The sequence below is a fragment of the Dermacentor albipictus genome, chromosome 6 (genome assembly GCF_038994185.2).
Source record: "Dermacentor albipictus isolate Rhodes 1998 colony chromosome 6, USDA_Dalb.pri_finalv2, whole genome shotgun sequence".
Taxonomy (NCBI): domain Eukaryota; kingdom Metazoa; phylum Arthropoda; class Arachnida; order Ixodida; family Ixodidae; genus Dermacentor; species Dermacentor albipictus.
Window position 1 is genome coordinate 5,305,823 of NC_091826.1, and position 12,236 is coordinate 5,318,058.

The 12,236-nt window shown below is 45.7% G+C and overlaps 1 protein-coding gene across 10 annotated transcripts in view; it reads right to left on the reverse strand.

Annotated features, from left to right (window-relative positions):
* LOC135921811 (probable ATP-dependent RNA helicase DDX43) overlaps positions 1 to 12,236 on the reverse strand; it is a 260,397-nt gene that overhangs the window by 177,076 nt on the left and 71,085 nt on the right. For all 10 annotated transcript variants that reach the window (XM_070539820.1, XM_065456144.2, XM_065456146.1 and 7 more), the window contains one exon: positions 950 to 1,095. In XM_070539820.1, coding sequence (XP_070395921.1) covers positions 950 to 1,095 — 146 coding nt within the window. The remainder of the gene's footprint in view (positions 1 to 949; positions 1,096 to 12,236) is intronic.

Sequence of the window (12,236 nt, forward strand, 5' to 3'; positions counted from 1 at the left end):
TTCACTGCTTGACTCTTGCCGAAAGTGTGGCGGGAGCCTGGCACAGTTCCAGGTAACGCAGGGCCCGAGCAAAGCTGCTTTGTAGCACTGAAATGTCGCCCCCATTTGCCTTTGTGACGGCGCTTGCAAGTCAGAATGGCAATACCGCAGAGAGAAGTAAGCGCTCGGACAATTGGGGCCCAAGGAGCGACCCTGTGCGCCGGGTGTGACACAATCGCACGGGTGCCTACCATTGGCCGAAAATGACAACACCTCAGCGAGCTCGCCAATTGGCCGAAAATGACGTCACCTGAGCGGGCTCGCCGATTGGCCGAACGTGACGTGACTTCAAGACACCGAAGGGCTTAAAAGCCAGAGACCAGGAGCAGCAAGAGAGCATTCCTTGATTCATCTCTTTCGAGCTTCTTGCCACGGGCTGCAGCGTCCGAGTTGCTGCCGGCCCGTAATGACTTTTATGACTGTTAATTTCTTTGTACTCTCACTGTAAATAACGTAAATAAACCTCCAGTTTTCATCTCAAAGTCCTCCTCAACCTCGGCCAACTCCCGCACCCAACGGCAAGGTCCAAAAATCTGGGGGACAGCAATTGGGATTGTCCTCCAGATCCAACATCTGGTCGACAGCGGTGGGATCGTTCTCCAAATGCAACAAGTGGTGGCAGCGCTACAGATGAACCTTCATCCAGAGGGATCCAACAGAGTACACGCCGTGGGCATGACGACAATGGGACGACGACAGTGGAATCACTACAACAGAAAAACGATGATAGATAGAACCTGAAAACATGACAGTGCGAAAATGATCACAAGTTGGGTGTAATGACAGGAGTGCTGTCCTGTGTATGAGCTATTCGGCAAGATCACAGCCAGTGAGAAGCAGCAGGACAGTCAAAGAAAGAAAGCTTAACTTTAAAACCAAGTTGAATGATAAGCTACATGCACAGACTCACCAATGATCCTGCCAACCTCTTTTGCAGGCACAACCATCAGCTCAGTATCTGCGCTCCCATCAGGACCTTGCCTCCAATTGTGCACACCACTTGACCGCTGACTGCGTCCTTCCAGGTTAGTTCGGCTCTGGCCCCAGACAGATTTTCTGGGAAATAAAATGAAAGAATAATGCTTCCCCCTCATGGCAGTCACCTTTTTGTGCTTTTGCGCTTAAATTTTGAGGAAAGAACGCCTTTAACAGTGCCCTCTTTCAGTGACTGTATGATTCTGGTTGTACAGGATAAAAATAAACATATCAATACAAGCTGTGGTGCTGATATCTGCTGCACGAGTACAATGCACTAGAAACCATGCATGTGAATATAAAAGGATCTGCTTTAATATTCACGGTGCACAGCAAGATTAAATACACAGAAAAATATGGGATTAAGTCCCTGTACACTTCTAAAATTAAAATTATATTATGGAGTATTATGTGCTAGTATAAGCTGTGGAGGTGCACCACAGTGTGACAGTCACGGTGCTTACGGGCAAAGGCTCAACACAAGACCAATCCAGTATGCGTGCCTGCTGTGTTAGGGCTAACCGGGCAGTGGTCCTCCAAGAGCAAGAACAAGTCATAGGAGCAGAGGTCCCACGTAGCCACCTCACTGCGGATCACCGAGCATCTGCCGCAGCTATGAAGCACTCAGAGGAAGAGAGATTGGGTGGAGAAGGCGCCCAAGGGCAGCCACTTGGGAGGCCAATCAGGGCGTGCCCCGGTAACATTTGCTCGTGCGGCAACTCGACTCGGTGAGGGGGAAGCACAGTTTGCGGAGGAAATTAAAGCTCCGGTGCACTACAGCAGTAGTTCCAGGAGATCAGATTACAGCAGTAGTTTAAGGAGATCAAGCTAAGCATTATAGGGGGCAATGGCTAAGCACAACACGCGAGCTGGGGGACGAGGTGTGGAAAGGCACCTCAGTCCCCACAAAGCACCATCTGATTATAAGACACGCTGTAGTGGCAGATTAATTTTTACTAACTGGGGTTTTTTGATGTGCACCTAAATCTATGTGCACGAGCATTCTTGCATTTTGACCCCAATAAGACGTGGACGGCACTGCCAGGAACGAACCCCCTGCAACGCCACAGCCACTAAGCTTACCGTGGCAGGTGCTGTACATATCTCTCAACGAACTTGATGCACCCTACCTCAAGCAAAATCAAGCCATTGTTTTCATATATGCCATTTAGTACCTGGAAATGAATGCTGCAGAGCTACACAAGTAGTGTGGTCATGCAAGTCTCACTTGGCACATTGTGCTGTGCGATTGCTCCTACATTGCTACTCTATATGGAATAAGCACTTCATGAATTAAAACTACAGTTGTGGAAAAAGCATTATATCAAATGCCCAGTGGCATAGCCAGAAATTTCGTTCCAGGGGGGGCTCACTTTTCAGCTCTGCCTCCTCCTTATAGAATTTTTCGAGGGATCAAATACATTAAACATTATTAATAACTGCGTTGCCATTGCCAAAGATGCTGCAAACGAATTCTTGAATGCTATGCACTGTCAAGACAAGTAAAATATTGCTACACGCATGTGGTATATGTTTGAACAGGGCGTGTGGGCGCCATCGCTCCAGAAAAGAAGAGGAAGAACGAACTGGGCTCGCGCTGTGAATCTAAGCGGTCAGCGCTGCAACCGTTGTTGTAAATGTAACTTGTAAATAGTTGCTCGTCTTACAGACTCGTCCTCTGCGTAACAATTATGTATTTTTCCACAAAAGAATATACTCGTATGTCTCAAAAATTGTGCCCAGAATAACTGATATCAATGCTTCCATGTTTTCTGTATATTTAATAAGGAAAGCAAATATCACACAAACTTTAGAAGTATATCATTTTGAAACCAGCAAAGCAGTGCGTGCCGCTGATATGAAAAATATAAAGGCCATGAAATGAACAAGTTGAGGACAAATATTTTATTAAAACTTTGTTAGCCTCCCTGCCTTTCTATCATTTGCATCTCTCTCTCTCGCTCTCTGTCACTGAAGAACCTTGTTTACATTTTTCTGCATTGCAACAACCAGAAAAAAATCTCAGACGCTGTCCTTTGTTAGAATGTATTGCGCAATGGCAGCTCTCACCGGTCGTGTATTTTGAGTAATTGCTCCGAAATTACAGTTGCAACAGGGAGCACATAGTATAAAAAGCCGGACTTCTGCAAAATGTACAAGGGCGAGTCAAATGAAAGTGAGCCAATGCGAATATATGACAAACAGGGTACTTTATTAAAAGTAGTCTCCATGAGCATTTAGACATTTGTACCACTGACTAACGAGTCACGTGATTCACTTCTCATTAAACTCTTGGGTTGCTGCTTCAAAAAGTCTGTAACTGACTATTTCACGTCATTATCCGACATGAATCTGGTTCCCTTGAGGTGTTTTCTGAAATGCTCCAAAATGTGGAAGTCGCAATGCGACAGGTGTGGGCTGTATGGTGGATGTTGCAGTTTCCCACTTGAAGTTTGCCAGTTAACCACATCAGTGGCGTGGGGAAGGGCATTGTCATGGAGCAAGATGACCCCATTCCTCAATTTTCCACGTTGTTTGTTCTTGATTGCGACACGCAACAGATCCGACGTTTCACAATATCATAAACGACTGATAGTCTCTCCAGGTTTAGCAAATTCGATTGATATTGGCCCCTGACGATCGAAAAAAGAAGTCAACCGCGCCTTTCCAGCCGAAATGACGACCTTTGCTTTTCTTGGGGGTGGTGTAGTCAAATGTTTCCACTGTACAATAAGCCGTCGTGTTTCAAGCTCGTTGTAGCGGCACCATGATTCGTCCCCGGTCACAATTGCAGACAAAAAGTCGTCACCCTCATTGTGATGCCGGATTATATGAGTCAAGGCAGCGCCGAACCTCTCCCTCTTCTGGCGGTAATTCAAAGTGTTGGGCATTCATTGCGCACACAAGAGCCGATAACCGAGATATTCATGAATTATAGTGTGACCCGAACCGTGACTGATGTTCACATGCCCTGCCAATTCATCGATGCAAATATCCTCTCTTCTTATCTAACCAGCCTTTGGAATTGTGTTGGGGGTGATTGCACGGTGGCTTTGGCCCAGTCTTGGATCGTCTTTGTAACTTTCACGTCCTTCTTTTAACCGTTTGCTCCAACACTTCACAGTGGCCAATGAAATGCAATGCTCACCGTACACTAATTACTTTTGGGGAACCATCTTCATCTGTCAAAAACCTCACGGCACCATGCTGTTCAACTTTTGGAGTGTCCATTGTGTCACACAACCATGTTCACCCAGGAAAGTCATGGGGTGCGTCTGTGAATGCAGTGCTCTAACTCTATTCGCAACTCCAGCAATTCATGTGACACCTAGCGGCAGTAGGGAGAAACGAAATACGGAGGTCCAGTCGCCGTGTGTGCCGTAGAGGCTGCCGTCGCAGACGGAAGAATGGAGCTGCTAGCAAAGAAAAAGCGAACGGTCAAGCAGTTATGCTGTGTTCCTCTGTGCGTGCCAGCGAGATGGAAGGACAGCAATATTTCTGTTCACGCATTTCCCTCCGAGTCGAAAGGCTGAAGCCGCAGAACCAGGTGGATCGCTAACATCCGCATCGGCAAGGCTGTGACGCTCACAGTGACTGTTTGCTCACGGCATTTTGCACGGGATAATTCCTCCTTACCAGGTGAGACACTATTGTGAACTTCTGAACTCGAACCTAATGCATGACCATTGTGCATGGCCATTATACATGTCGCTGTGTCACCTTATGTAAACACGTTTCACATTGCGAGCACTGGCGATTGGGCTATGCATTATTTGCTGCATATGGTAGCCGCAACGCGAAATTCGAGCATAGGTTCGAGACCTGTCACAGCGGTTTCTGCGAGGAATGTCTCCTCTGCACTCGTTAACCACATTGGCTGTAATTAGAGCTCATGTTCGACGCTTCACAGTGGTTTCTGCGAGGAACGTCACCTCTGCGCTCGTTGGCTACACCCGGCTGTAACTCGGGAGGCTTTTGATGCCCAGCACGTCTCGCGCAACTTATACGGGCGTCAGAGATTCAAATGTTTATGAATGATGTACTAGCAAGTTCGGGAAGTGTTGAGTGTAAACGTGCCACGTATGTGGCATGCTAAAGCGGAATAAATATCATGCGTGGCGCGGATGAACTTGCAGCACAGGCGCACTGCACAAGGGCACTTCCCAGCGCGACTGATTACGAATTTGCCACTTGAGAATCTCTGACGCGCTCAAGAGTGGCCATATGACACTGGTATTTCGCACCGACGGCGAGCCTATCACGTTCATTGCAGATGTTTGCCACTTACGCGACAGCCACATGTCAATTTTACACGCGTTTGCTAGTTGCGAGGAAAATTTACGGCGTCCGCCGTCTACTGACGTGTCGCATATGTATGTGCAGTATTAGTACTTAAGCTAGCTTTATCTGTGTTATTAAATCATCCCCAAGTCAGTGGCAAAACTACTCCGGTCATGTGGTGGTGTTTGCACCTGTGTACTTTGCGTTATGAGCAGCTTTCAACTACGTTTTGCAGATGCTACATTCGGTGTACAACGTTGCATAGCCTTGCACACTCAAACCGTGCTTAATTTCCTTGCAAATGCTTTTTTTATAAATATTGTGGCTTTGTTTCTGAGGTAAAAAGAAAAAAAATTCTGGGTGCAGCCCATATGGAGGCACAATAAAGCATAAACAATTCATTTATTTTTTCAGATGTAGCATGTCAAAGACAGCGGCTGAAAAAAATGCAATACCAACTGAAAACCTGCCAAGGACATCATGTTATGATGAGAACAAGGATGCTCATATGAAAGAGCTTTCACTGGCAAGACTTCGCCGATGTGCGTATCGGTCAGCCAGAGTAAGTTAATTTGACTGCATGGTGCAGCACTTATATGCTTATGGTGCATACACCATGTCTACAAGCATGCAATAGATGTCAACACCTTTTAATGCATTACAGAATGAATCAAGCAAACAAACTGCTGCCTCCCCATTAGAAGCAAAGGTGTTGCCCCATGCACCTGTCAGCATGACCACCATGGTAAATTGGCTGCCTGCAATTGTGCACATATTGCTTCACCACTAATTCCTTGTGATTAAACTCTGACATTGCAGGACGATCTCCCATCCCCTGACAGCAACAACATGGACCACATTAGTGACAAAGGAAATATGGTAATTTCTTTTTGTATATGTATGTGTTGTGGTAGCTGTCTTTACCTAGACGGTGGCATGCTTTCTGGATTTACATCGTAAAAGCATTGTAGCACGTGCTGTGTGATGGGTGCACATTAACTGCAACTTGTGCACACATTGCTTAACCACTGGTTTCTTGAACTGAACTCTATCGGACATTGTAGGACGATTTCCCATCCCCTAACAGCATGGACCAAAGCCTTGCAAACACCATAAGGGACAAGGACATAGCAAATATGGCAATTTATTTTTTCTATATATTTGTGTTGTGGTAGCTGTCTTTACCTAGCCGGCAGCATGTTTTCTGGATTAACTTCGTGAAAGGATTGTGGTGCGTGATGGGTGCAAATTAACTGATGCAAAAAGCCTGGCTTTCCTACTTCCAACATAGAATTTAACACACTGACGTGCATTATTGGAATGACAAAAAGAAGCTGCATCTCGCGTCAGATATGTCAGACATTATAACTCTTGCTTTTGTTTTGTGACAGGAATGTGCTTGCCAACCTGGCCCCCTGACATTAATGGCAGAGTACTCAAGAGAAGAAAAAGACGTGGCAAATTTCCTACTAGAAATGGCTTCAGGGACAAGGCTTACAGAAAGCAAGGCTGTCCAAGTGACATCGGGTACTTTTCCACAGAAGTTTGTGAACACGATAAATAGTAGCAACGTAAATACATTCACAGGCCTGCCATCATTCGATGTTCTCAATGCTCGTGTGACGTGCTACACAAAAATTCATCCACTTTCAGGACGGCACCAGTTATGTGTAAAAACAATTGCATTGACATTGGTGAAATTGAAGCATAATATTTCCACTGCATTCTTGAGTCACCTTTTTAACTGTTCTCTAACTACATGAAGCAACATAATTGCAGAGACTGCTCAGTTGATGTCTGAAATTTTGAAAGTAACTGTGGCTGTGCCACCAAAAGATGATGTTGAACATTTGCTTGTCCGTTTTAAACACTGCAGTAATGTGCGTGTCATTGTAGATTGCACCGTAATTCCTATTAGCCAGCCCAACTGTTTGCGATGTGCATTACAGACCTACCCCTTCTATAAGAAAGGTTTCACGGTTAAATATATGGTGACTGTTACAACAAGTGGTCTTAGTGCCTACATAAGCCAAGGATATGGAGGCCGCACCTCAGACAAGGCCCTGTTTGAGCAAAGCTGCCTCGTCAAGCAACTAGACCCGATATCAGATGCCATAATGGCAGACTGTGGCTTTCTTATTGATGACATTTGTGCGGACAACTTAATTGAGTTAATCAGGCCTCCATTCAGAAAACAAAAGCAGATGTCAAAGGGTGATTCACTTAGGACACAAAAGATAGCATCAGCAAGAGCTTATGTAGAGCGTGCTATACAGCGAATGAAAATATTCCGTGTTGTCAACAAGAATCCCATGGAGCATGGTGGGATTACTTGACGACATTGTCATAATAGCTGCAGGCATCACAAACCTTTCATCACCGATTTTAGCAACACATCGATTTTTGTGAGTCCTGCATCAATACATTTCCCAAACGTATTATGTGCATCGTAAAAGTGGTTCGTGCTTTCCATGCAAGGAATTTTAAAAAACTTTACAGGAGTGGAAGCACCATGTTCTTTACCAGCAGAGGTGAAGCCAGAGCTTGCCCTTATTTTACATTTGAAATAGACCTTCGTTGGGTTGTCCTCTTACAGATCAAGTGGTTTGGCTCTGGTAATGTAATTGCGTGGCTAATTAGAAACTAAAAGCATGTTGTTCCTGTCAGAAGTATTATCTGCCTCTGAGTATTGATTACGTTATTTCTGAAACAATTTACCAAGAATTTCAGGCTTCATCTTAAAACCAGTAACACTAAGATACACGTCAGCCAGTCTCTGTATGGCAAGATAAGTCACGTTAATGGGGTTGAGACAGCAAATTCTTGGCTTGCGCATTCTTTGTTTCAAACGTTTCTTATTGCTCCAGGAAGCACGGTATACACTCGAATATTCTTATATTCTCAATAAATAAGTTAATATTGCATTATTTATGTGAACAATTTTCAGTTTCGGTTTGTGGGCGCAGAGTTGGACAGTGATGTCAATGTCTAGGAAGCTTGGTCACGTGGGCCCACCGAGCTGTGACGCGCACACTGCTGCATCATCTGGTCTCGCACACACATTCTGTGCCAGTGCAGGCAAACAAAACCATGCCGACAGTTGTCTAGGCTAGCTGCAGCAGCTCCAATTATGACTCTACGACTGACGCGGCTCATTGCCCTCTAGACTCAAGCCTCTCTAGGCTTGCCCGGTGCTGTGGGTCACCACTCATTGCACGTCACTAAAATTTTCGTTGTGCTTCCAACACAGTGACATCGGTGTCAATCGCGGTAGCGATGCGTTTCGATCACGAGAACGAGCATTTAGGCACTCTTTGGAAGAGAATGAAAACATACTTTAAACTTTTCTGTGTCTAGCAATTCATGTTGAGTGTCTTTGCATACAGAGGAAGCCTACACTATGCTTCTTATAGCTTCAAAATTTGGTGTCTCAACCCCTTTAAACTAGTGGGAAGTGTGAGGAAGGCACTTCTTTTCCTTCATTGAAAAATAATCTTTTATAGTGCCCCTCCTAAAATGGTGTTGTTGGTTCACTTTTGGCACATAAATTCCCCTCCAACAATTTTTTTATATTCCTTGTTTCCATTGTGTACTTCCTTACTATAGCCTGTTCTAATGTTTTGTTTGCATTTTTTTACATCTCCACAGTCTTGTGTATTGTTGCAGCCCATTTGAACTTAACATGTGTTGCTACGTTGCCCGAGTTTATTTTTCTTTGTTAGGAAAACTTAATTGTGCATGGCCTCGTAAGGGCCCCTCACCAGGCCCTATTGCAAATTTTGGTTATACACTGGTATATGTAAGGTGTCGTCTAGAAAGCCTTGTTTTTTTTTGAAGATTTTCAAATTAATTCACCCGATGTCACTTGGACAACCTTGGTTTCTGTAAGCCAAGTACCTGAAGCCATTTCTAACAGGAAATTTGCCACATCTTGGGAAATGGAAGAACCTGTCCTGTTACCATGCTGCCAGAAGGCAAGCGTTACTACCAGCAGACATTTTGTCTCTGCCTCGACTAGGGTGCGCAAGTGTTCTTTCCCTGCCTTCTCCAATACTAAAGCGAAAAGACCATGTCACATGAATGTGTCGTACCCCGCCTTTTAAAAAAAATTCTTCACAATTCCAGTGGCGTGCGTGGTTGTTTTCGGGGTGCATATTTCTGGGGATAGGATCGGCATGAATCCAAGCTCGTATGGTGGAGGGGATCTGGTGCTTATGGCCGTGTTGATGGTGGTAGGTGATACCGTGCGAGGTGAGGATATGGCTACCCGTCGCTGTGAGAGTGAGTCTCTCCAGCTGAGAGCGACGTTGGGCCTCGATGAGCTCGTCCAGTGTGTTGTGGACGCCTAGTTGAAGGAAGAGGTCAGTGCTGGTGCAACCGGGGAGGCCAAGGGCTTGTTTATAGACACCGTGTATAAGTATGTTGATCTTGGTGTGTTCAGCCTTGTACCAGTTTAGATACGCAGCAACGTAGGTGATGTGGCAAATTACGAATGACTGGATTAATCGGAGCATATTCTCCTCTTTCATACCCCCACGGCGGTTGGAGACCCGCTTCAAAAGTCTCATGGTGTTGGCTGTATTCATCTTGATTTTGGCGAGGGCCATGCCATTCGCTCCATTTGCCTCTATGAGCAAGCCGAGCACACGGATATTGGTGACTAGGGGTATGGGGCTCCCATCCATGAGATGAAGCGCGATGTCTTCGTGCCACGGTTCTCACCAAATCCCTTACTCGCCACGACGGTGTGAGTTTCGTCGACGCCGCCGAGTATCCCCACGGTACCCGCTTTGCAGCCGTCACCACGCGTGAAGGCTCTCTCCACCATGCTATCAGCCTAGTAACCCCACACGCTGAGGAAGCTGAAGAAGTGGCCATCGCGCTAGCCACACTAGACCTAACATGCCATACCATCGTCTCTGACTCCCGCTCCGCCGTTATCAACTATATCAACGGCCGTATTTCACACCAAGCCTTGCGCATCTTGCAACAAGCGCCACAAGCGCCCCGCTCAACCGCCCATCAGGTTACACTCGTCTGGTTCCCGGCTCGTGTAGGCACCGTCCACCCGCACCTCCCCAACCTCAACGAGGTTACCCACTCCCTAGCGCGAGGCCTAGTTAACCGCGCGGGAGAAGGGGAGGCTGCCCCCACCGGTAGGGATCGCTTGACACGCTACAATGATCTTGTGAAGTCCTTCTACTTAGAGCGTAGAACCTTCCCCGGCCCACACAACAAACTATTCCGAGCGCAGGCTACAACTTTCCGCCTGCTACAAACCAATACTTACCCCTCGTTACAACTTTACAACAAGATCTAGCCAGACATTTACCCCAATCCCACGTGCCATATCTGCAAGACACAGCCAGCCACACTTCCACACATGCTTTGGGACTGTACACACCAATACCCAGACACTAACCCCACGACCCTCTCGTCGAGATGGCACACTGCCCTGCGTAGCCCCAACCTTGACGACCAACTCTGGGCGACCCAGCAGGCCTGCGAGGCGGCGAAGAGGCAACACCTCGACGTCCCCACGTGGGAGGCCTAGGCCCAGCCACCATCCCTTGCTGGTTTCAATAAAGTTTATTCAGTCAGTCAATTCCAGTGGCACGTTTGCATATTCGGCATTAGGTGATTCACCTGAAGTCGTGTGCCATGGCTGGTGATATTGCAAGTAGCCTGTATTGCATAGAGGCATTTGTGTGTGTGACCTTGGCTCCATCAAAGCGTAGCGGCCTTGAGAGTAAGTGCAGTCTTCTGTTTGGAAATCCAGCATTTTTTATGCCACTCAGCCATTTCATACTTTTCAGACAGTCGTTGCCATGTGACCTACATGCTGCACTTGTTTGCATTGGCCAAACCTGCAGACTTCAACTTCAACACACTTTTTGTAAATTAGCAATGCACATTCTTTTGCAACTTGTATTCTTCATTGAAGTGCTGATTTACGCTACGCATCCCGATGCAAGTTTTCATCTTATGGTATCCGAGATATTTGCAGTTCACTTATGATCTGTGTGCATAGAGTTGTGGTTATTCTTCAATGGCTGTTTGTTGTCCCTTGCCTTACTTGTATTTTTTCACAAAATAAACCACATGCACTCAATATTTTGTTCACTGTACTCAGTGTCAAGGTGTCTGCCTCATACGTTTTACTCAAGCCCATTTTTGTTGCACTTTTTAGCATATGAGGGTATATTTTGCCAAACAGAACATGAGAAGTAACATGGAACAGTGTCAAACCTGCATACGATGAGTATTTAAAAAGTTTGGCCACCAGAGTTGAGTACCCTGAAAAAATGGTTTGATTCAAATGACCCCAGCTGGTATATGTACCATAATTTATGCTTCTTCCCAATTTGTTGAATACAGTGCAAATGGCTGTCCTGGGAAGCATAACTAAACCACTGGTAATACAACATGGGGAGACACTTGTGCAGACCTAACATCAGTGAATGATAATTATTGACCTCCAGAGAGCATATAGAGCTGTCCTTACTATCAACATATCAATAAATGGAAAGTAAGTGACATAAAAGTTTAACATGCACTTAAAGCACTTAAACACTTAAAGGGGCACTGAAACACTTCCGACTGATCATAGTTACCTCACTACAAAAGGACATCGCCTGCTGCAAAAATATTTCGAATCATTGAACTGTAAGCGGAATAAGTAGTTATTGCACTGATGCATTGCTTTCTCATTTCGCCTCAGCTAGTGTGCTGGAAGCTACACGGTGCATGGCAAGGTAGCAAGGTCCTGGTCAAGTTTTTTTTTTTTTTTTTTTTTTACACATTGCTACTTGTGGTTCAGGCATGTGCGGCACTCTCTAAACGCGAGATGGACGCTTGGAGCTACATCACTTACAGAAACCAATAAATACACACGGCTGTCTGATCGTCCTGCGAACAGAGCTTGTGGTGGTTGTGGTATC